Source organism: Scomber japonicus, chromosome 3, assembly GCF_027409825.1.
Source record: "Scomber japonicus isolate fScoJap1 chromosome 3, fScoJap1.pri, whole genome shotgun sequence".
In the NCBI taxonomy this organism is placed as follows: Eukaryota; Metazoa; Chordata; class Actinopteri; order Scombriformes; family Scombridae; genus Scomber; species Scomber japonicus.
Window position 1 is genome coordinate 22,972,025 of NC_070580.1, and position 26,146 is coordinate 22,998,170.

General features: G+C 38.0%; 2 protein-coding genes across 4 annotated transcripts in view; one reads left to right on the top strand and one right to left on the bottom strand.

The window, feature by feature from the left end:
- Positions 1–26,146, bottom strand: part of syn2b (synapsin IIb) — a 77,337-nt gene that overhangs the window by 11,528 nt on the left and 39,663 nt on the right. For all 3 annotated transcript variants that reach the window (XM_053315312.1, XM_053315311.1, XM_053315310.1), the window contains exons 2-5: positions 22,379–22,436; positions 19,247–19,338; positions 12,977–13,133; positions 12,588–12,677 (exon numbers count right to left, since the gene is read on the bottom strand). In XM_053315312.1, coding sequence (XP_053171287.1) covers positions 12,588–12,677; positions 12,977–13,133; positions 19,247–19,338; positions 22,379–22,436 — 397 coding nt within the window. The remainder of the gene's footprint in view (positions 1–12,587; positions 12,678–12,976; positions 13,134–19,246; positions 19,339–22,378; positions 22,437–26,146) is intronic.
- LOC128355111 (metalloproteinase inhibitor 4-like) lies at positions 1,483–10,708 on the top strand. Its single transcript, XM_053315313.1, has 5 exons — positions 1,483–1,621; positions 8,928–9,025; positions 9,669–9,783; positions 10,142–10,266; positions 10,511–10,708. The coding sequence occupies exons 1-5, from the start codon at positions 1,483–1,485 to the stop codon at positions 10,706–10,708; spliced, it is 675 nt and encodes a 224-aa protein (XP_053171288.1).

The following is a 26,146-nucleotide window of genomic DNA, read 5'->3' on the forward strand; positions in this document are numbered from 1 at the left end:
AAAGGATGAACAATATGAACAATGCAGATTGACTACATCTGTTTAGAGATAAACAAATCTTTATGACCTAGAACTGCAATAAACAATCATTTAAAATTATACTATTAACTTAATTACCATGGTTCTGTTACAGTCTAGCTCTGTGTCCCTCCACCAGTCCACCAGTGTCTTTTACGGAACAACTGGCCCTAGTGTGAGTGCGCCCTTAGTGTCTCATGATATTATATTAATTGAATATTTTAATGTAATATCATTCTAATATTATTCTTTGAGTTCAATTATATTATTAAGCAACTGATCTGCAGTTGATCGCATTGAAATTATCTGCCATATTTTGCTCTGTCTCACAAAATTTGTTTCTAGAAATATAACAGGTAGAATGATTAGACCTGATAATCAACATTTTTACTACTTTTATCAAAGATAGGATTTAAAGACTGTGATACCAAACAATGAAAGCAATTTACTCCGGTCTATTTGAACAAATACTGTATGAAGTTCAAACAAGAAAACTAATGGAGGCACATACTGTATATGAAGGGTATCTATTGATATAGTATTGCCAAATCCAGCATTTAAGGTCAATGCCAGGGTTTTGTTTCACTTTTGTAGTTTAAATTAAAACACAACATAAACAGGATGTCAGAGCTACATTCAATCATTCAATTATCTTCCTGTTTGTCAAGTTTTCATTATACTGTTTACTGTTGTTTCTTTTCAGATGTACAGACATGTCTTGACATGCAATACAATACTTGCTGTACAAATGTCTGACTAACGTTTCATATTAACCATTTGCATTCATGACTCAGATGCTCAACTGACACAATCAACACAAGCTTGATTCTGAGAAGCACTACAAAAACAAATTTTGACCTTTCTAAAGAGAAACTGCACAAAACCATTTTAGCTCAAACAATCAGTCATAACTTTCACAATTATGAATACGCCTACAGCCGCCTATGAAAAGAGAGGAAGGACATCAAAAGAGGGTAGAAGAAGAGGCAAAGGATGGCGGTTTTTTCCTGCATTTGAGGAGGCTGTCCCTAAGTTGTTGAGTACATAAGAGGCTCCCTGTGTGCGACCCTCTCAGCATTCAAGACCAGTGTGAGGGGATCCAACTATTGTAAGTTTCTCTGTGTGTTGTCTACAGAGAGGGAGAGAGAGAGAGATAGAGAGAGAAAGGAGAGAGAGAGAGAGAGAGAGAGAGCAGTGGCAGCAGCAGCTGCCGCCTACCGTCCAACTCAGTCAAGTTCTTTGCTCCAGCTTGAATTCAGAGGTGTACTTTAAACTTATGAAAACATTTCTATCCACAGCTGCCTTTCAGCTCAGCAGAGCTCGACTTACTACTTCAACTCTACAGTCTTATCTGCCTTCCTTTGCTCACGGCCGGCCTGATTTGCTTCCCGGGGAAACTTAATAGGATCAGAAGAGGCTGCCGAGTGTTCATTCAGCAGTGGAGCAGTCAGCCAGCCAGTCATCATGGCCAAGTCCCAGGAGCGGAGTGTGTGTCTGGGGCTCTGGGTGCTCCTTTTGCTAGGTGCAGGCATGGAGGAACGTGTGGAGGGATGTAGCTGCCACCCAGCACACCCACAGCAGCTCTTTTGCAGTGCTGAGATTGGTAAGTTATCTACTACTGTGAGGCCAATTTAGTTTCTGTTCACTTGGATAAACAAATAAATAAAAGATGCTGAATTTAATAAAAGTAGAAACATTTGAACACTGTGAATGTAATAACCCAGAAAGGGAAGAACAGGCCACATTCTTGACAAACCGATTGACGATTTGGCTTATTGATCAACTTAATTAGATTTTGTTTTTCAGCAAGGGAGAAATCCAATCCACACTAATAAACTTAATGTGACAAGAACTAATCAATAGAGGTCCAAGGCTAAGATTTACATGGTGGTTAATTGAAATGACTTTGAGTTATGATTGCAGCTTTTTCAATCATAGTTATAGAAATTAGCAGTTTTATGCAGAGAAAGTAGACAGTTCAAGTTATTAAAGCTCGATATTGAAATGCTGTGAACAGCATTTCTATATCTAGTCTGTTAGTTGATTGATTATTAATTTGTAGATTAAAATCTGATAAAACATTCAGTTTTTGATATTAATACATGCACACTTGTTTCTTTCTGTTATAAGCAATCTGAGTTATATATTTGAGTATTCTCGCAGTCAGTCACATAAAAAACAAACCCTAAAAATCTGTCAGCATTGAATTGTTCGGCCTACTTTCTTTTTGTCGGTCTGTCTGTCGGGTTGTCTGTCTGTCTGTCTGTCTGACGCCCCCCATCATCCCATTCTTTCTTGTCTAAGCACAGGCCAAAACCAACACTCTGCTCTGACTCTGAGTACTTGGCTCCAGCCTGTGGAAAGCTGGAGTATGTGCTTCTGTCAAAGGTTACACTCCAGCAGAGGAGAGAGAGAGAGAGAGACAGGGAAAGAGAAAGTAGAAGAGGAAATTGCTTTTATTTTAGTCATGTTTTCTAATTGGTCTATATCTCCCTTCAGGTTTAGAGATAGTCAGCTCCTTCGAAACTGTGGAAATGTGTCTAAAATAATAGTTGGTAAGAAATGGAAGCTGAGACCTGTTTTCAAAGCCTCCATAACCTCAAATTAGATCTGGGTTATGAGAACACAATGAGAGTATTTGGGGCAGTGCTTTTAGGACATATGAAATGTGTCATCCATGATTGAGATGCTGGTCCTGTATCTGTGATTATACTGTTTTCCCAACTGAACCATTTGAGGTTTTCAGACAAATCTGCCATGCAAAGTTAGACCAAGTCTCAGTCTATACTTTCTAGTAATCGGTTTGGCATTGAGTCCAATTTTATGGGTTGGTGTGCACAAGAGCCTCAAAAACAGTTGCATTTTATACTTATGTTAATCATGTAGCCAATGTTCATAAATTTCCATATGACATTAAATTAAAGGCTGCATGTTGAACCACTTTACCCAACTTGTGTCCATTAGAACCACTGGACCCAAACAAAATTGGTTCCAATTGACCACAAGCTTTTATGCAATTGGGTCCCATTTCCTTTGAGTCAGGCTGGGCTCGGGTCTTTGTTTAATTTGAAACGTTCATCTCAGATTTGGGTAGAGGAGTGAGTGGTCTATTCTGGGTTTCCAACTTTTTTAGACCCATGAATAACAAATGAGGAAAATCCTCTACTTAAGTGTGTGTATCTGGTGGCATCTGTGGTTATACTGTCTTGGTTGTTTTCTAAGCGTCGGCCGGTGGTGGCCTTCAGTTGACCTGACAGTTTTGTCAGAGTCGATGAGCCCTTTGAATAAAGCTGTACATCTGAGTAATATCCCATCTGTGCGAACCTTGGATGATTCCCTGGCCATGTTTGTGTATTTCAGTGTGTATGTGTGTGTGAGTGAGTGAGTGTGGGTGTGTGTATGTGTGAGTGTGTGTGTGTGTGTGTTTGGATGGAGGCCAAGCCATGCCAACACAGTCTACTCCATCTCTCTCTCTTTCTTTCCCCTCTCTCTCCCCACTTCATTTCCATGTCTATAGGCTTGGTCTAATGTTCTGCATACTAACAATATCAGTGTGAAAGCCTGCTGACAGTCCAGCTTTGTGAGCATGACAAGGGCACCGATTCATCTAGGAGGGGGGAAGTTACTTACTACATCAGTTCTCATGGTACAAGTTTGCAATATTTCTCTTTGGATATGTAGCTGTGTCTATCCTTATTCCTGTTCATACCACAGCTGCAGCAACTGAAGTGAGCAGCTAACTCCCCCTGCACACTTCAAAGATGTCTAGGTAGGGGGTAAACATTTCAGAGAATCTGGGCCTAGAGAATCATTTTTTTAAGAGAGACAACAAAGTTTGAATAAAATGAGTTTTGCTGTTAAGTAATTACATGTAATCTCTGCAAAAAAGGGTCATTAATTGTTCTATAATTGCCCAGAAACTATTTAGTCTGGAAGGTGATCCAAGTCAGATTTGTCAAGTTAATCTGGTATGGAAAGACATTTTCTCAATAAATTATTAAATCAACTAATCTACTGTACTGACTGTATAATTCTCAGCTTATTGGCTGTAGCAACTTCTCCTTCTAAAATTGTATTTCTGTGCAATGAATATGGCACCCCTTTTCAATGAAGTAATGAAAAGATAGGTGTACTCATATTTTAGTGTTCAGTATTATTTACGATTTTCCCGAATATCATTAACCAGGGGGGGAAGAAACATATAGACTGTATGGGAAGAAGTATTTAGATACTCTAGTACACAAGTACTGTTAACATAGTTAAAGTACTCATACACAGGCCTTTATTGACCATTTTAATAATGTAGCTGGTTTAGGTGGCACTACATGAAACTATTATACTACAGTAGAACTTCCTAATGTTTTAGAGAGTGAAATGTTTAACAAATGAATTATATAATCTGAATTTAGCCAGTTTGTAGTAATAAGTAACAAAACAAAGTGGCTCAGATGTTATCCAGTTACCTTTGTTTTGCATGTTAGCATGCTAACATTTGTTAAGTATCACACCAAAGTGCAGCTGAAGCTGATTAGAAGGTTATTAGTGTTGCAGATATATGTGTATATATACAAAAGTACTGGACAAGTTTCTTAAATGGTCGTGTATTACTGAGCATGAGTATACATTTCTTAACCAAAAGATATTTTACACAAAATCACACATTTCAACATCATGCTGGTGAAAGAGGAAAAGTCAGGGGATCACAAAAGTCATAAGGCTTTCATGGGTCCCATCTTCTGTGGCCAATGAAAGTCTGTACTACATTTCATAGAGATCCATGCAATGTTGTTACAGTATTCAGTCTGGACCAAAGTGGTGGCCTTGACCAGAAGACTGACATTTCCATTCCTAGAGCTATGCACTAAAATGTATCAGCAAAGTAATTACAAACAGTGTCTGTCAACTAAATACAGTGGAGTAAAACAACAAAAACCCTTTCAAATGTTGAGAGAAGTGAAGTAATTTGTATATAGTATAATTTGTATAATTTGTATAAAGTTACGCAAAATAGAAATACTCTTTGTGTGTATTTTTCAGGCCACAACTACATATGCATATCCAAGCTTTTAGGCAGGTGTGTCTTTGGGAGGTCAGATAAAATGTATTACAAAACATCTGTGTGCTTACTAATTATATTTTGTCTTGTACTTTCTAAGATGTATTAGGTCACTTTCCCTTTGTTGATGTTTTCTTCACTGCACTTCATTTTTGAATAACCCCAGCTGCAACAGCACTGCATTAATCTACTAATGGATGCAGGTCTAATGCTTTTCGGTGGTATTGGCATTTTCTGTTTGGGCCTCTGGCTATGAATTATTTAGAATAAAGTATATCAAAGTTAGACTGAACAAGCATCTAGGACCGTGCTCGCTGACATTTTCTATAAAGTGAACACCCCTGGAGTAGCTATCTTGCCACGAATGATGCAACGTGTTTCAAATGAGCACTGTGAACTGTAAAACACATTGCACAGGTTTGCATTAATTTCAGTCCATGCATTTGTTTGTCTGCCTGCCTTTCAATCTCCTTGTGTGTTCGTCGAGTGAAGAAAAAAAATCTTTTCCTGAACCGATTTCACAGTACACGCTGAGCTCCTCCTCCCCTTACCAGCACACAAAACTGTGGTGTAGTTATGTGATGAGCGAGAAGCAAAAACAAGGGGGAGGTTTGCTTAGCTGTGTGAGAGGGTGAGGATTAAGGGGGGTGCCGGGTCACACTTTCTTTCCCTCTCTTATACTGTAGCGTCTCTCTCTTTCTTTCATGATTTTACCAAGGTCACTCACTCCCTCTGCCTCTCTGTTTGTCTGTCTCTCTGCCTCCATCTCACTCTGGTGCAACTACAGGGAACCATTCTCTCTCATCTAGAGAGAGCAGGGTGGAAGAAAAGGAATGACAATTATGTTGCAGTGTTAATGGGAATTACAAGCACTTGCAAAAGAAAATTGACTGCTCACTAGGTCAAAGAATAGATATTTTAGAACCTTGCATTTATGTTTGCTAAACCCTGATTTACTACTTGAAATTATTAGTAACTTCAAAAACAAAGTGTCCTTGATTTCAGGCAGAGGCATTAATTATGTCGACTGAAATGACAGTTGACACAGATTTGATCATTTATTTTAAAATGAGAAAATGCATCTTAAATATGCACTTGTTGAATACATGTATGATATTTTGCTAAAAAAAAGACTGAAGTTAAAGCTGAGGCAAAAAATTAGCATCCTTAACAGGTGATGATGAAGAAGACACGGAGGTAAAGGATCAGAATTCTTCTTATACTGCAATGTGGAGATAGTTAGCCCTAGTACTATAAGTATAATAATGAAAAATGTAAGATAGGACTGTTCATTCTAAAATAACCTTGTCTGATTGAATTATAATATTAACGCTATTAGATAATGAGGTAATGTGATGGTGCTGGGATGTAAAGTTCCCAAAATCCAACAAAGCTGCTAATGTTAGCCTACATTCTGATATAATAGCATCCTAGCCTGGCCGTTCATTTCCTCGTATTTGAGGCGGGATCAACGAATGTCAATCAAATGCTTCTGCACGCTACTGGACAAACTAGCCAATTATATCAACGATAGACAATGACGTATTCAGAGCCTGTAGGGAGCAGCGTGAACACATCCTCTTTATGAAAGGAAAATCATGTAGCGGAAGTTTTTGTTCTATTTTCAAAGTGATATTGCCTTCCAATTCATTTAGCACACAATCTATTGCTGCTTCAAACGGTTGCTGCACCACCGTGGCCGCCATGCTGGATGTAAACAGAGTCGCTCTACAGTCGGCATTGTCTTGAGCCCGCCTCCCCATTCTGTGATTGGTTCCCTATCTCAGGCGAAGATTTTGTCTTGGTGGCCATGCTAACTTTCTGAGTGAAGTGGAATGTCGCTGGAAAGAGAGCATGGGTTTACCCAGGCTAATAGCATCCAGGATTGGCTTTTACATTAGGCAGGATCCCATCTAGCCTTTTTATCAATCAACTTCAACTTAAAACATACAAAAAAACAAACAAAAACAACTAGAGTGGAAATGCTGAAAATTTAAAATAAAAAACTAAAAATATTGCAAAAAAAGTTTTGGATGAGGTGGACAAGTTGATGTATGGATAAAAGCAAACTGCGACAACAGTGCAACGAAAATAGATTTAGCAAATAAATTACATACAGGAAACATTCTCTATTTTGTATCTGGGCGGCATTGAATAGCCTACGTATATGTATAACTGACATAGGGCTGTTATCGAAATGCTTCCAAATGCAAGAAGGTGTGATGGTAGCTGTTCTCTCCATTTTCACTGTCCATTATTCTCTCCATCACCATGATTTGTATCACCTCCATTGCTTCAGCTTTGAATGCTGCTCTATTAATTGACATTTCTACACCTGATAGGAGAACCAGCACCACCAACTGTTTACTTTGATGCGCTCAACCATTAATATTCACAAAACAGCAGTGAATGGAATAACACATTAATTCGCAATTTCTTTTTTTGTACTATAAATTTGTACTATAGTTGGATGGGGAACTGATGATGCTCTGGTTGTGAATGGAGATTTTAAAAAGCTGTAGCCACACAAAATAATATAGTATGAAATGTCCCTAATTCCTATGAAGTCCCTAGCCTTGCACATAACATTATTTTAACTAACTTCTGTCGGTAGAAAGCTAATTAGCCAAACATGCTAATGACCACAGTTTAAGTTACAGCACACAAACATACTGTTTAATCCATTCCTCACACTTTTGCTGCTCTACTTTTAATTTTGGAAAATCAAATGGGGGGAAAAAACCCTCCTTGTTAACAGAGTATCCTTCTTCCTATCATGCAATATACATGGCTTAGCATGGAGAAATCTAAAGCTTGACGGTCGGTGCTGCCTAGTTATGGTTATAAGTCATAACTAGACAATTCTTCACGGCAAGGATTTAGTAAATGATCAGTATACTATTCTTGATATTATAGCTGGATAATTAATGCTGTCTGACATTTTCAAAGCCACCGTGTAGGAATATTTGAGTTAGTCAGAGAGAAAGCTCTAACAACATACTTAATTATGTTTGACTGACTGAGCTATAGGAGTGTTATTTGTGTAAAGGAAATGGCATGGAGTAATACAGATGCATAAAAGTGCAGATTTCAGGAGTTTGGTGGAAGCCTATAATAATACGGTTTGATTTGGCACAGTGTGGATGACATGTTGTGCCTTGGCTTGGTAAAACATACAATATAAATGATATTTTGAATATAATTTATGCTTTATCTCTAAATGAGAGGTTGTAAAATTATAGGACTTCACTTTTACCTTCCTGTTGAGAACCACAGACCAATTATCCTGCCGCTGTACCTCTCTACTTGATTTATAAAATAATGTGGAGTCACTTCAGTGCCAGACATGGTTTGGCTTGAGTGAGTATGCATGCCGCGTGCGTTTGGTAAAGTATATACTGTATACATAAATGTGTGTGTGGAGTTGGGGAATAGGGGTGTGCAAGCAGAGAGCTACTTGTTATTCCATGAGGGTTTTGATTTCCCTCCCAGAGGAGAGGAGGGACACATCCTGTATCACTACTGAGAGGGAATGCTGCACTGTCTATGTGGGGAGAAAGACAAATGACAGAAGAAACGATGGAAAAGCAGCGAGTGTTGGTTTGGTGGTGGATGGTCAGGAAGATCTATTCGTTTATATATCTATCCATCTTTTCTGATAACAGTTTGAGAATTAAGAGGGAGAAATGGTTAGAAAAAAACTTCTAACCAATTGACCATAAACATGCATATTTATGAGGAAAAGTGTTTTCCATTTTCTCTAGCATGTAAATCATGCTCCAATCTTGCATCTTGCATTTATTTGCCATTTCAATCAATCTAAATCCTTTGTTTCCTGTTTCCCCCCCCATAGTGATAAGGGCAAAGATCTCTGGAGAGAAGATTGTGTCGCCTAGCAACAGCTCCTCACCTTACATGAAGATGATCCAGTATGAAATCAAAATGATCAAGGTAAGATATCTGGACAGCTGCTGATGTGGACTTGCAGCATTTTTACTGTTCATGCTGGTGTGTATAGCTGTATTGTTTATGTGTGTTTTGACTGAGTATAATGTGTCAGGAAACGTAATAGTTTTAACTGGCTGCACCAACAAACAGTTCAGGCCTAATGGAGACAACAAAATGTAGAGATCAAATCCACACTTGACACATTGACAGCATGTTTTCGCTGCTACATAGGCTGTATTTCATGTAGGGCTGCAACTACCCATGATTTGCACTATCGATTCATCTATTATTTTCTCTCGATTAATTGATTAGTTGTTTGATCTTTAAAAATGTTAGAAAATTGTGAAAAATATCAGTAACTGTTTCCCACAGCTCAAAGTGATGTCCTAAAATCTCTTGTTTTGTCCACAAACCAAAGACATTTAGCTTATTATCACAGAGGACTAAATAAATCAGAAATATTAAAATTTGAGAAGTTACAATCAGAGAATTTGGAAATGTTCTTAGAATATTACTCAAAATGATATATTGATTGGCGATTCATTTAATAGATGGGAACTAATCAATTAGTGGTTGTAGTTTATGTACATTACATTTAAAACTTTAACATTTCTACTCTCTTCTCCCTGAATGTCTCTGTGTCCAGATGTTCAAAGGTTTTGACAAGGCCAAGGATATCCAGTATGTTTACACTCCAGTCTTCTCCTCGCTGTGTGGAGTCAAACTAGACTCCAACAATAAAGCAGGATATCTGCTCTCAGGTACAGTAATGTTTGCTTGTTTGGCAGGAAAGAAGTCAGTCTACTTTACAGTTAAGGCAAAATGGCTTTTCTTTTAACAAGCAGATGTGTTCTAAGCACTGTAAAAAATGTTTGACATATTTACAGCATGCTTTGTTAAATTAATAAACCAAAACTGTCTTAGCTGTTAAACTTAATAGGATGGAGCAATAGCACAGCTGTGATCCAGTGTTACTATTAAAGTTTTAATTAGTTTTTATAACATTTTAAAATTTCATTTCATTACAAAGTCTGAGGCTGTTAAACATGGCAACATCAATTTATATGCTGAAAAAAAGAATTACATTTTCAATGCAAGCGTTGTGATGTAACTAAACAGGAAGCATGTGGAGTGATGGGAGGATTTCTATTGGCCAATGTGACCTGGTAGAGTCCTGGGACAACTTATCGCTCTCGCAAAAGAAGAATCTCAACTACAAATACCAGATGGGCTGTGAGTGCAGAGTGAGTCAAGACTTTTATCTTTGTCTCAATGAAGCTTCAGCTCCAGAAAAAGTTATCTCTCATTTTTCTTTGTCTTAAACTACTTTTCCACTTGGGAACAAAATATTTTCATCTGTCATGTGATTGTTTTTCTTATCAACACTTCTTGATTGCATCACGTGTCTATAGAGGCACTCTGTTCATATCATCTTCCAGTTTTCTTCCAACTTTCACCCCATCAAAACAAATACTCCTCTCTCCTCAGATCAACACCTGTTACACAGTGCCGTGTGCGTCTACAGGGGAAAACGAGTGCTTGTGGACTGACTGGCTGCTGGATAACAGCCTAAATGGGGAGCAGGCTCGGCAGTACGCCTGCATCCGTCGCTCTGACACAACCTGCAGCTGGTACCGGGGTGGGCCCCCTCCTGAGAAAGACTTCCTGGACATGACTGACCCTTGACCTGTAATCCTGAAATTCACGTCACTCCATTTGACTCCTTCAATGCCTCAAGTCAGAAACATTTCCTGCTTTGGCTTACAGTATGTAGCTTGAATTTGGCTGCCGATGCTAATGTGTTACGTAGCGACTGATCTCACTGAAAAATTGGCTGATTTTATATCTTAAGGAGCATAACACGATGCTGAGCTTCTGTTTTAACAGAGCTCAGGTGGTTGTTAGAGCGATGCTAGGAACATTTTTTCATAAACTGCAGGGGCTTTCAACATTCCTCTGAGTCATTTTCTCGCTTTTACACACTCCACTTCACTTTCTGTTTTCCACAGAATGAGAACAGCAGCAGAACATCCACTCTCTACAATCCTTTCTGAGGGCCTGGCAGTAAATGCATAACACTGACAAATACTGAAGACCTCAAATTTGTTGAAGCATAACTTACAGCAGTAACATCGGTTGTGCATTTACTGCTGATAAATGCATTCTAATAAAGGCAGTTAAATGACTAGTACTAGTATGACTAGAAAACCTGCCAAATTGACCCCCATTAAATGCCACAAAGTGTGTAAAGTGTGCTTCACATAGTTTAAATCTATCTTTTGTGCACTTAACATTTGCTGATACATTGCAACAGCACTTCCACCTCTCCCCTACACACAAGAAACTGCCCCATAAAATAAAAATGCACTGTATACAGTAAATATAGAAAAAAACAACCACACATCCCCTGATTAAATATATTTTGACAAACTCTGACACAGGAATTATATATGACAATAATTCTTGAGATTGTAAATATTGTACTTCATTGAGAATTAACATTTTACAGCCTAACCAGATCTTGTCTTAGCATAGAGGTTCTTATCTCGTGGTTTTAGTGTGTTTTAGCTTCCTCGGTTGAACTCTGTACCATTTCCTGTGCCAAAAATCTAATCCAGCGCTTTAACAACAGCACTGCCACCTGTAGACGCCAAGCCACCTCCTCCTTAGAGGACATATGTAACAGGACAAGGTTCAATTCACCTTTTTTAACTCCTTAAACGCAGGAAGTGGATTCTCCTCAATGTTAAAGTACAAGAAAGGATAGTAAAATCTTTGGCACAAGAAAAAAATAACTGATATTCATGACTGAGCTATAATTAGTGATTAAAGTGTTGCTTTTATAGGCATTATTTAATATAATGACTCAACATGAATCGAAAGACCCAAATCAGAATTGACCCCTGTCTTGTTACTGGATTACTTCACTGAAGCCATATAGATTAAAATGCATGATGGCATGTTATCATCATGCATGCGCCACTATTTAAACATCATATTTGAGTCTTATTCAACAATTTAACTGTTTCATTCAACCTGGACAATGCAGTGATTTGCATGATATATTTTTAAATGTGTTAACAATTAATATAACCGATAATGATAATAATGCATCATACTGTATGGCTTTAGTGAAGTATTATCAAACAATTTCATGTTTGTTTTATACTGAGAGAGTTGTTTGGGTGTGTATTTATGTCTCTGTTTCTGTCTATATAGAGTTTTCTATTTCCATGTACCAAAAAAGATTGTATATAAAATGTCTCAATGGAATATTGTGTTACTGACTCTTTTTTTAAAAAACCTTTATTCTGCTGAACTTGCCACAAGGTTAGAAAATATATCTCATAAAAAATGATGCTTCCCTTAGAATATTTGAGACAACCACAATTAATTCAATTTAGGCAACTGAGGCTTTAGAAGTAGCTCAATAGACAGTATGAGAAATTTACAGAAACATGAAAGTAGTGTCAGTATTTACACTAGAAATGTCGTAAATTAAAGTTTGTTGGGTTATTGAAAACATATAATGGGTAAACAACATAAAATAAAAACAAATTCTCACCATGTCTCTATAGTTGGGGTAGAACGTCTGATCAACAAGAGGGAACTTATCTGATCCCAGCTTCTTCTGATTACTGACCAGCTGGGAAAACTGGAGGAAAAATGGACAAAAGAATAAAAAATTGAGAAAAAGAGTAAACTAGAAGCAACTAGAAGACATTGGACAGTTGAGTCATTTATAACATTCAATGCAGCACTATAAGTTTACTTATTATTTATATAGTAATACTCAAGGTAGCCAACTTTTCTACAAAGTCACATGAGACTGTCAATAAATGTTTAAAGATTTCTTGATTAAAAAATAAATGTATATGATTAAGGGCAATCTACAATAAATAAAATACTGTGCAGATGTTGCAGTTGTTAATTAGTTCTGCTGAGTCTGCTTACAGCCCAAGGTTTGTCACAGAGGTTGTAGATGGAGTCCAGAGAGTTGACAGAGGGGACGCCTGCATACTGAAGACCGATGATTAAGTTCCTGAAGTCCTCATTCTGGGCCATGCTAAAGGCATGCTGCCGCACCAACACAAAGTCAGGCTTGAAAGACCTGATATGGAAACAGAACAGGGAAATAAAGAAAAAAAGATACATTTGAAAAGTATATTATATATTTGTTAAAGATGTGATGAATTTATATTTATACATTTTTTTAACCACACCACAAATGTCATTATCTTCCTGAGCAGTCTGAGTCATAACAGAGTCACAAAAAAGCCCAGCTGCTGTCACTTATCAGTGTCTGGCAGCAGGGTCATTTGATAACACCAGACATTTTTAGATGGCAGATGTCACTGACCTGTATTTTTGCATGCAAGAAAGAGACGGGATGACATTAAACGCAGAGTCATGGTTCAGATTAAAAACCCACAAAACCACCAGTGAAAGCTGCTATACTGAGCAACCAGGATGATGTGGCAGTGACAAAACAGATACATAAGTCTAACATTTGACTGCCAAAAACATAATTTGTGAAGGATTTGGGACAATCATGACATGTGATGGTAAATGAAGCCTGAAGTGAGTAAATGATGCTACTATTTAAACTATTATTACTATTATATGACTATTTAAATAAAATGACTTTACAATATATCATTTTACATGTATCACTGAAGGTGATCTTCTCTAACCTGATTCTACCGCAGGTCACTGTTTCATCTCCTGTTTTCACATGTTGTTTTCTTCTAAAATGTAATAAACTTGGCATCCCTCCTGCGCTAGAGGAGCTGGTCATGTTCTCTCTTCTGCAACCAGTTTAGCAAGAGATGACTTTTGCTTCAGTTGGATCATCACCTTGGATGATGCCAGACATTTCTAAATTGAATTCAGTGTTGGTAGCTGGGTGCTTTTTGGAGCACACTTGTGCTTCAAACAGTTGAGATCTGGGAATGCTTTAACAAGATTGAGCAGTAAATTGGAGCAAAATGATTGATGACCCGCCATGTTTTAATGCATTACTGAATAAGGAAACAAGCAGATAACTAGGGGTGGCACTGGCAGTAGTGATAATTAATTTAACTCACATCTCCAGTGAACAGACACTGCTCATTGCGTTGTATTAAAACTAGTCTGTGACTGATTTTTGGAGAACTGGTTAACTGAACCAAAAAAGTCAACCAAAAGTCCTTTAAAATTACATCTATGTCTGTCAACCACAACAGCACCTGAGATTCAGTCTCTTCTACTTGCTTCATGTGCAGGTTGATTCGTTAAACCCGTTAAACCCTGCCTCCTGAGTAACAATTGCTGCACTTGTCGAGCTTTCTGTTCTCAAACAGCTAATATACTGTTAACAACGATAACAGTGACAGATTGGTCACTGAAATGGCACTTATAACTTTTTAAATAATGGGTCCTTAATTTCAAATAGAGGTAGACAAAAGCAGGCTTCCAGACAACAACCATCGATTTTGCCATTTAAAATGACAACTGCCCCTTGCAGTTTAAACTGTAGCCAGCTAGTGGATTAAACTAATGTAAATTCCATGAGTTGGTTGAAAAAGCTGTCATGGTTGACATTTCAATGCTTCCTATAGACTTCTATTAAAATGAGAAACCTGATATACCCTGATATTGTGTTAGAAAGACTGAGGAAGCTGTATGTACCAGGGGAAAAAAAATCCTCACCAGTCAATGACATGGAAATAAAGGAGCATTATTCATTAATCACAGTGTAGAGGTGGTTAGTCTTTAGCATACTTGTTTCTATTTTCACACAGCATCTTGTCATTTTTTAACTTTAGAAGAGCAAGAGCTTGTAGGATAAGAATTTTGGGGTTGCTGAAGCGCAAACCTCCTCAAATCCAACAAAAAGCATTGACACATTGACTATCACATGATAGTATAGACCCCCTGATACGGGCCGTCCGTTCCCTGTACGACTAGTGTCAGAGCTTGGTCCACATTGCCGGTAGTAAGTCGAACTCGTTTCCAGTGAGGGTTGGACTCCGCCAGGGCTGCCCTTTCCACTGATTCTGTTCATAATCTTTATGAACAGGATTTCTAGGCGCAGCCACGGCATTGAGGGGTTCCGGTTTGGTGACCTCAGGATTGGGTCACTGCTTTTTGCAGATGGTGTTGTCCTGTTGGCTTCATCAGAGTGTGACCTCCAACTCTCACTGGATCGGTTCGCCACCGAGTGTGAAGCGGCCGGATGAGAATCAGCACCTCCAAATCCTGTCCCAAGTGGAGGAGTTCAAGTACCTTGGAGTCTTGTTCATGAGTGAGGAAAGGATGGAGCGGGTGATCGACAGGCAGATTGGTGCGGTGTCTGCAGTAATGGTCGTGGTGAAGAGGAAGCTGAGCCAAAAGCCAAGGCTCTTGATTTACCAGTTGATCTTCGTTGCTACCCTCACCTATGATCATGAGCTTTGGGTAGTGACCCGTGCCTCCCGGACGCCTCCCTGGTGAGGTGTTCAGGGCACGTCCCACCGGTAGGAGACCCCGGGGATGACCCAGGACACGCTGAAGAGACTATGTCTCTCAGCTGGCCTGGGAACGCCTTGGGATCCCCCGGGAAGAACTGGATGAAGTGGCTGGGGAAAGGTAAGCTTCCCTGCTTAGGCTGCTGCCCCCGCGATCTGACCCCGGATAAGCGGTAGAAGGTGGATGGATGGATGGATGGATGATAGTATAGATAGATCTCTTGGTGAGTCATCGCTGGCAGAAGTAAAGCAGCTGATGGCATGTGTCAGTCAAGAAGTTTGCATATGGCTATCTGAAGCTCTCCGCAGGCCAATCCTATAGAGTTAGAAGTAACGATGACTGCAGTGCAGAGAAAATCTGGCATCCAAAAATAGACATTAAATAGAGCCAAATCTAAACATATAAACATAATTCAGAATGCTAAATGACAAACAGTCACCTAAACATGAGTTTCATGATCGTCTATGGTTTTGGAATATTGTTTATGTTTTGCTTTATAAATATGTGGGTCTCCAAAGAAAAGCAATAAAAACCACAGCTCTGGAGAGAAGTAATTTGTGACCAGCAGGTTAAGGGCAAAAACAATTTTCATTGCGGTTCAGCTAAGTGGAAGGGTGACGGTGATAGGGCATGACTCCTGTTATTTTTCCCTTTTGTCTCTGCATGTGTAAGAGAGACAGAGCATGTGACAGAAGGCAGAAAGAGAGAGAGAGAGTGGAGAGTTACGAGTAAAGACAAAGAGAAAAAAATACGGTGTAAAAGAAATGTAGAGAGGAGTGAGAGAACAAGGCAGAGAGAGAGAAAACTCTGGCTCAGTGTGATTATCACCAGCTTTTCATGCATTGGGAATACTAATCAGACACTCTGAGGAACTGAAAGAGTCTGGAGGAGAGGACAACACAATTAATGTGACTGTAATCTCTTTATTCGTGACAGTAAGAAGTATAGATCAACATGGCCATGGTGCTCTATTTTATGCCCTAGATCAGTGTTGTAGGCAAAGCCACGGTGGTCCTAACTAGCTTTCAGCGTTTACATTCACTGTGGGTTTTCATTTCTAACCCGATGCACTAAACCAAATGTAAAACATTTCCGGGAAGAACATAGTTGAAACAACTCACTAAAAGATATGAGCTAACATAATTTAGCTCTGTTGGCTACATTTCCTGATGAAGATTTAAAAAGCAAGAGAGAAAAACAAAAAGGGGAAATATGTGATATCTCTTGCACTCTATTTATCCCTTTTAGGAACAGTGTACATTTCTTAATCTCATTTGACCTGGATGTACCTGTGTGTGGCTGAGCATGTGGAAGTTAATCAAGCATGCACCAATGAGATTAGCAAGAGATTAGATGTCCAATGGGTACTGGCAAGACAGAAGTCCATCTGCACTCACACATTTTAAAATGAACATATCTAAAGGATAAGCCTGGTGATATTCTCTAACTTTCTTATTGTCAACAAATCTAATGAAAAGACAAAACAACAACAACAAACATAATTGCTGCTAACACGTATTGCACATGCAGCCAACACATGATGCACTTCCACTATTGTCCAAAAACTGTCAAAAAAAAGTGAGTCAAAGCATTGGGTGAAATGTTCCCTCATTACCATAACCATCGCTGCTGTTGTTTATGGAGTCAATCCCACTGAGTAAATATTTATTGGAGCACCAAATGTGTGTTAATGCACCACTCAAAATAACCCCTAACAAAATACACTATTTACTCTTGTCTGAGTAATGTTTGTATGAAACACTACAGTGCACAACAGTGCCCAGGAAATTATGTTGCTTAAAAAGAAGAAAATATACTGTATATTTAGTTTTTATAGATCTATTTATATAGGAACACATAGGCTAATAAGCTATATGGTTAAAATATTTTGAGAGACAGACTAACACAATGTTAATTTCTGACTTTACATGGGATTTGCTGACACTAAGACAGAGAATAATATTGTACCAGTCTTATAATTTAAGAGTTAAAAAAGGGAAAGAAAAATGTTTCAATGTCAAAGAGGAGAAAATTCAAAACTTTTTCTCTGCATACTCTGTGTTGTGATGTCTGTAACATCATTATTCATTTATTGAAGTGTGTATTCTTTTTCTCATTTGACCTCCATGTGTGTGGCTGAGCATATGGAAGTTAACCATGCATGCATGCACCAAAAGGAGTAGCAAATGTTCCAGCCAAAAATGACCAGAGTCCATCTGCGGTTACACAGTATAACTCAAAATGTAGATATTTAAGTGTCTTTATCCCTGCTGTGTGCTGATGTTGTATTTTCCACATACTGTAGTATGATAAGCACCGCCTTCTTCTTTTACCAAAACTTTGACTTTTTGACTTTGCAAATGATATGTTACAAATCATGAGTGTCTATATGTTTTAACTTGTGAATATGTCATAAATTGTAGGCTATGGTTTTAGCATTTGATGTTATTACTCTGTTCTTTCAGTTGCCATCAGTCAACAAAACAAAGCAAGATAAAGACATACTGTAAGAAAATAGATGAGAGGAGCTGTAAATCATGTTCATCAAGCTCAGAGCGTGTACAAGATAACATCTCCGGGTTGAGTGTTACTTAGCAACACGCAGACTCAGAGGAGTAAGCAAAATCACTACTTTCACTTGAAATTGATGGACACACTGCAATTAAGTAGACAAATGTAGATTGTTAAAATCGGTCAAGTTTAAAGAGCCTGTATTGAATTCAGACAGGCAGACAAGACAGACTGACAATCATGTTGTAAACTCATTGATTTTCTCTGCAGTATGTCAATGTTTGGGCAAAGCTGAGGCCATGATATGACTCCTGAGGTTCAAATGACACCCGTTGTGTGAGAATAATGCTTCTGCAGACATGAAAAAACAGGTGAATCATTCTCTCTAAGAATCAAAATTTCCCTGAATCCCAACTATCTCAGGCAGTGGTCACTGTTGACTGTGTGTTTGTGTGTGAGTGTATGCAGACCAACCCCTCATAAAGCGTAATTACAGGACAGAGATTATCAGACTATGGCTGCCGTCTTCATTTCCTGTTGCTTTTGTTGGTTGGTAAGAAGTGGGAGTTACAGTCTTGCTTAATCACTGGCAGTTTTCAGCTGGGACACTGGTGTTTGTGTCAGTGTGGTTTGTGGTGTGTGAGTGTGTCTGTTTGATTGCCTGGTTTACAGTACCCTCACATGTTTGAACGTACTGTAGAGCTTCAGCACTAGTCTGTGGGAAATGGTTGTGGCCATACGCCTCTGCCATTTTTCCACTGATCAGAGTATGCAGTAAACAAGTCTATTCATTATTTCCAGTAACATTCTGTCTAATCTCACAGAACAATCTTTGAAACATCATCAATGCACAAACACAGTGGTAAAAAGGAAACTTTTAAAAATGGAAACAGTAAGTCAGTTGGAAAGTGCTGAGTATTTGCTTGCATTTTGTAGTTCGGAGTAATTAATCTTAGAGGAAAGAACACTCATTGTCATGCACAATCAAGATCACAATGCTGTGCTTAAAAAATCAATGTGTTTCTTATACTTCTCCGGAAGAACATAACATCATAACATCAAAAATCCTTGCATCAAAAGTCAAGTTCACAGAAACACAGGGTAAACTTTTAGGATTGAGAAGTGAGATTTTAATCCAAAATTACAGTTTAGTTTTTCTCAAAGAACACAGAGGAACCAGTGTGTGTGTGTGTGTGTGTGTGTGTGGGAGGGGGGGTTACTGACCTGACCACTTTGGTCCCGCCCCTGATGACCTGCATGTCCACATTACAGGTTCCATTTGAATGCGAGACGAGGTTGATCTCTGAGAACTCAGCCTACGAGGACGGAAAGATACAGGACAGTTGAATCAGTTACAAACATTAACTCTTGACAAACATGTCGGTTATAAATGGTTCCTTGTGCTTTAAATAAACAACTCCAAAGAAGCAGAATACCAAAGTAGTGTATTCTCAGTGCTTGCACATTTATGCACATTTAATTTATTTTAATCAATAAATTGTACTGGGATAAAAACACAGCAAATAAATACTGAATTACTTTTTTTAATAACTATTTTTTTGCAGAGGCAGTGAGAATAAAAGAGGTAGGACAATATACTAAAGTATTGTTACACTTTAGAAGCTTATTTGAATATGTATAACTATATTTAGGATTCAAATAAATCCATAATATTGTTTACATAAACCATGTGGTTGTTTTAGTAAAATAATGGATGTATGCCTCACTTTGGTGTGGTTGCAAATATAGTGAAGACTTCTCTGACTCATAGCTGCAAACAACTCCTGTCTCCTCTGGTGTCTATTTTTGTTTCTGTGGTAAGACTTGAGGTTGTAATTTAACTGTCAGCATCTATTAGGTGTGAAACTCTTTGGTGAGAAACCCCAAACAATATAGTCATTCCACATGTAGTCATCAAGTATTGCAAAATGGTTAGCTGGTTAGGTGGTTCAACCAATATGAAACCATACTGTGATGCTTGAAAGTGAATCATTTATAATTTGCTCTATTTCTGCATAAATATGACCTAAAATAATGAGATTATCATGCAAGTCCTAAAACTAGATGAGACATTAATTAAACAAATGAAACAAAAAAACTTAAACTTCTTCATTGAGGAAAATGATCCAATGTTACATGTGTGTCGTAAAAGTATGTACTGTAAACTTCTAAGAAATTTGGATTCATTTGAGGGGGGAATTAGATTCAGGTGTTTCAATCAATAAAATGACTATCAGGGGTGAGTCTGGGAGGACCTGCCTTATTTAAAGGATGGGAATCTGAGTCTTCACTATCAAAGTCTGAGTTTATCAACACAGATTTGTGGAAGTGTGTCATGGCACAAACAAAAGAAGAAGAGTTGTTAATGTTCACCAGGCTGGAAAGGGTTACTAAACCTTTTCTAAAGAGTTTGGACTCCACCTGTTGACTGTCAGGCAGATCATGTACAAATAGAAGACACTGAACACCATTGTTATCCTCCTTAGGAGCGGTCGACCAACAAAGATAACACCCAGAGCAAGGAAGGTAGTAGTCTGGAAGGTCACAAGGTAGCCCAGGGTAATGTCTCGGAAACTAAAACTCTTTCTTGCAGCAGCTACAGTCAATGTTCATGAGTCCACCATCAGGAGAATATTGAACATCATCAATGGTGTGCATGGCAGAGTTGCAAAAAAAAAGCCACTACTCTCCAAAAAGAACATTGCTACTCATCTGCGGTTTGCTCATTCCAGCATAAGAGCCTAATTCCATCTGTGAAACATGGTGGTGACAGGATTGTGGTTTGGGCCTGCTTTGCTGCCTCTGAACCAGAACGGCTTGCAATGATTGACAGAGTTCTGAGCTGTTCTTTTGAGTTGTACCAGCAAATTCTACTATTCTAGTATCTACTAAATGTGTCGACAAGCATGCTCACCTCAGAAAGTAGAGTAAAAGGCCGAAACAATGCATGGTTTATTCCTGATTTACTTCATGAGTGCAATGTGGCATTGGCAAAAGCTAGAAGAACATATCTCTTCTAGATCCCTTAGTTCATCCAAGGCAGTGACCCACGGAACAATGCAAATTTCCATGTTTATGCTGATGATACCATGACATACTGTTCTGCTTCTACACCAAACCTGCCACTTTGTCAGCTACAACTTGTTTTTAATACTACATAATGTACTTTGTGTGGCTTAGAACATGTTTTGAATGCTGACAAAACTCATATGCAAAATCAAAGCCAATGAACCTTCCATCTATCACCACTTTTCAGGGCTCTGAGACTGAGTCTGTATCTCAACACAAATATCCATGAATTGTTATAAATAATTATCTCTCTTTTAAGCCTCACATTCAGCATTTGAAAAACTAAAGATGAAAGTGTTTTTTTTATTATAGAAACAAGTCTTGCTTTTCCTTCATGGAGACTTGTTGCTGCCAGCACAGAGGTTTACTGCAAAGATAATATTACCTTGTCCACCCATAGACTTAAACACCAGCATAGTCTTATTTATAAGTTATTCTTGGTCTGCTTCTATCTTACCTACAGATCCACATTCATCAGAAAAGTATGGGAAGTTACCATTTTGCACCCAAGACTAATTTCTACTATCTGTCCCAAAAGCCTGTAGTGGATAAGGAAAAATAGTGGCAAGAAAAAACTCCCTTTTAACAGGAAGAAACTTCAGGCAGAACCAGACTCAGAGTGGGCGGCCATCTGCCTTGACCGGTTGGGGTAGAGAGGAGAGACATGAAGGATAGGAGAGAGAAGCACAATGAAAATCAACAATGAAGCTAGAAGGTCCGGGACTGGAATCTGTCATTCGGACGTCTACAGGCCCAGATTACTCCTTCTGCTTGGGATCAGTTGCAAAATTAATTGAATCTTTGGGAGCTGGTCTGACTGGATGCATTTAAAATAGAAATTACTTGAGGGTAGGCCGATCTAACTTTAGATGATTTGACTGATTCATACTGCCCCTGTTTGATCCCTGATGTTGATGACCTGTGAAGAATATTGATGGATATCTTTGATTTTTCATTATTTTTTATTTTCATTGGGGAATGTTTTTTGTTGTTTATGCCTGCAACTGTGTTAATTGTGCTACTGCCTGTCTTCTTTGACACACACTTAGCTTCTTTCCAGGATAGTTTAACATGTTCTGTAAAGCAACAAAAAAAAGACCTTATCTGAATTTTTTTTTTGTTTTATTAAAAATGTGGTGTACCAGTGTCTCTGATTGTCACTGAAAGCATTTCCATATCAAACATATTAATATGGTGTCCACTCACTTTCATCTCTGTTCAGATCCCCCTTCAACCTTTTATAAATGATTCTGCAGTATCAAAAATCTATAAAAATGTATGCTATACCTGCTCCACCTTGATGTCGTACTCCCCGATGACTTTCTTTCCCCGAAACACTTTGGCCCTGGAAGAGAAGAGAAGAGAAGAGAAGAAGATTTTACCATTAGTACATTGAGAAGCTCTCAGTTGTCTATGCTGCCCTCTACTGGACATCACATTTTCTGTTCAACAGATAAGAGAAAGAAAATGGATGCCCACTTGTACACTTTTAAGGCCAAACTCTTAGTTGGAAAGGAACATTTCTTTTAATGAGCTTTAGAATAGATCAACCTGACACAGGAGATCAGTGTGGCCATACCTAAAACTGCAATTAGTGTCATTTTCATTGGTGCTAACGTAATATTCTGATTAGGGTTGAAATTGTGCTGCAGTATTAAGTGCCATCCTGCAGTTTGAATGATGAATGTATCCAATAACATTGTGGTTTGATTTTGACTTCTTAATATCTTGGCTGCCATTTGCTCAAGAGTGATGCAGACACAGATTATGAGTAAACACAAAGGCAGGCAGATGGAGAGCAGACAGACACAGATAGACAGACAGACAGATGCACAGAGAGACAAGCAGAGAGGCACAGACTGCCAGCCATCAGACAGACAGACAAAATGCTCATGATGCTTCATTTTGCACAGCACTATAAATGGATCACAGATGGTTTACACTGTGCCCATCATGAGCCCATACACTCATACTTAAAAACAAGCAATAACCAACCATAAACCTAGCCCACAAAGACCATACATGTCTCTGAAGTCCTGGCTGACAATGAGACCATATATCTTTATAGCGTTTAACCTTCAAGAAATCCTTGTTTTAGTGTGTTTGTTGATGCACTTGCTACAGCACAGAATAGATTCGTAAGGAAACAAGAAATAATCTGCAAACAGTAAAATGTGTCCAAATATAACACTGCTGCAGTCCAAAGTGAGCCTCATTCATATCTACAGATCTTTGAACCGACTTGAATCATCTAATAAAATTATGTTTCCTTGCTAAATATCACAGTATGCTCATCTGTGTAACACAATATGACATTAAATCAAATTGAATTTGCGCTGATCCTGTCAATTAAAAATGTATATAAGATTTCTTCAATTTAACATACGACCATATGCAGTGCAGTGCAGAAGCATCTGGTTATTAGGTTCAGACCATCTGTGAGAGAAACACTCTGAGGGTTTGGTTCAGACTCTTCCACCAATCAATAACCATGCAGCAAAACTGGTGACCCCAGAATTACAACAATATATCTTTTTTATAAGTACTAGAGGATTCAATTCTTTTAAGGGTTTGTTTCCCTTTTGGTTCAAAATAGTCTTGATGTCAAGGTTGCTATGATGATGCCTGTGAATTAAAGCTCACTAACTTCATTAAAAACATCACGCGTTTGACAGAAAGATGTCCCTGAAACTTCACTTTGAAATTTGCCTCACAATTTCTGTGAAGAATTCATTACAGAATAAATTAGGCTGCCCATTCACCGTGTATTCACTATCTGTGGCGAACAATGCAAAACCACACACAAAGACATGGGATGTTAGGCCAACACAGTAATGGACAATTATAGTGATCTACTGAAAGGCTAGCTTCCTCCTTTTACTCCATCAAACTGCATAATGTAGCAGTTTAATGGAATAAAAGCAAAAAGATGTGCAAATGTGAATCACTCGTATTATAGAACTTTAAGTGAATGACGCAGATTTAACAGGAAACAGCTGCTTGTCACAAAGAGGAAAAAAAACAATTTTCATATTTAATTTTTGAGGGAACAGACATATTTTAACTTACATATATTGTCATTATGAAGTTGCTGTGTCACCTATAATGTACATCCAGTAGACACAGTGCAGCATTAGCATTAGTCATGTTTGTGGCCACTATGTATGAATTTAAGTCTCGTAATCTACTATCCCTTTAGTTTATTTTGGTCCTGCAAAACTCCTGAGATATCTGCTAAATATCTGCTGTAGTTCTTAACTGACTTTGTCTGTCTGCTGTTTGGTCTTGGGCTGGTTTTAGCTACCCAGAGCTGCTTGAAACAAGGTTGATGAGAGTGGAGTTTAAGGGCAATAAAACCAGAACAATGAGCTGAAAGATGTGACACATCCTAGAGAGTAGAGCTGACTTTCACTCTACAAATATAATCATCTGACCACCTGGGAAAAAAGTAGATTAAGTAAAATGAAAAGTGGTACCCAATAGTCTGTTCCCTCCACCATCCAGTTTGGAGTTCAATAATGTGAAACACAATCTTGTTTGATCTGTAGAATTAATATGAAGGTATTATTGGTGCAAAAGGTTTGAGCACCTGTAACAGTGGAATGTGTAGCTGTGTACAGTGATTGTGTATGTGTATCAGTAAATTTGAGGTCACATACTCTATGAGTTGTGTACATACTTGTATCAAACAATGTGAAGTTGTGGACACAATTTAAATATGTGCAAATATGAATGTGAACTTGTGCAATAAATGTTCAATGTATGTAAAATAATTTCTCACAAAAATATCTGTGTTCTATTAAAACTAGAAAGTTCTTTTTGTGACTTGTAAAATAGGATTTGTGCACCTGTAATTAAGAATGTGTGAATGTGTAAGCGTTGTGTTGTATTTGTGGAGAGAAGTGCACAACTCATAGAGAATGTGACCTCAAATTTACTGATACACATACACAATCACTGTACACAACTATACATTCCACTGTTACAAGTACTCAAACCTTTTGGATCAATAATACCTTCATCTCCAACTTTTCCTAAACACTTTTGGACCAAACTTTCATTGCATATTGTACTAAAGAAGAAAGATTTGTTTTAAAAAAGAAAAAAAAGAAAAGTTGATGTTTTCATCCATTCAACAATATATTTTCTGGTTTGCCTCACTAGTTAAGCTATAGTTGTTATAGACTAAAGCTATATCATATGGCTATAGACTTATGTCCTATTAGGCTAAAGGATACATTATGAAGTAATTTATCATTCCTGGCAGGTCATCCTGATAGCATCCTCTATTCAATTCCTAGCACCCACTAGTGTCTCATTATAAGACTTTAAAGGAATGCAAGTCAGCAATGCTTTCCTCATTTAGGTCGGTGTTGGCATATTATCTGATTAGGATGAGACCAACAAGCTTGAGCACAAATTGGATTTAATTAGATTTTAGAAATTCACTTAGGCAAAAAAAAAAAACAGGAAATGAAGCCAGCACACAATTACCTGTATAACAAGTGCATTGACACATTTTCAGAGAAAGAGATCCAGATGCTGTTTCATTATGCTAAACATGCATTTCCTGTCACATTTGGGAAAATACTGATATGTTATTTAATAAATAATAAATGAACAAGCACACCATGTTGAGATACACTCCAACTTAGATCAGCTTCTTTAAGAACTGTGTAATTCTTCTAACACGTTTAAATGAATGGTATTGCTGCAACAGAGTCTAAAAAGCAGTCACAAATACAAACTGTATACAAATAGACTATAGATGCAAACATAAATTACATTGTGAGTCAGATGGATTTTAAGATCAAGCAAATTGAATTCTGTTGGCACCCCTGAACCATGCAATTTATTCTTCATTTAAAATGAGGATGGAAGCAATATAATCTTTTAGTAATCCCAAATTGCCAACACTTTCTGGTACAAAGTGGAAACATCTAAATTTAGATAGTAACTGCAGAGTAGAGCTGTTCATTTATTATGGGTTTTAGATCTCACTCTTACTATTATCTTATCATACCTTGTGTGGTAGCTGGATTTGTGAGATTGTGA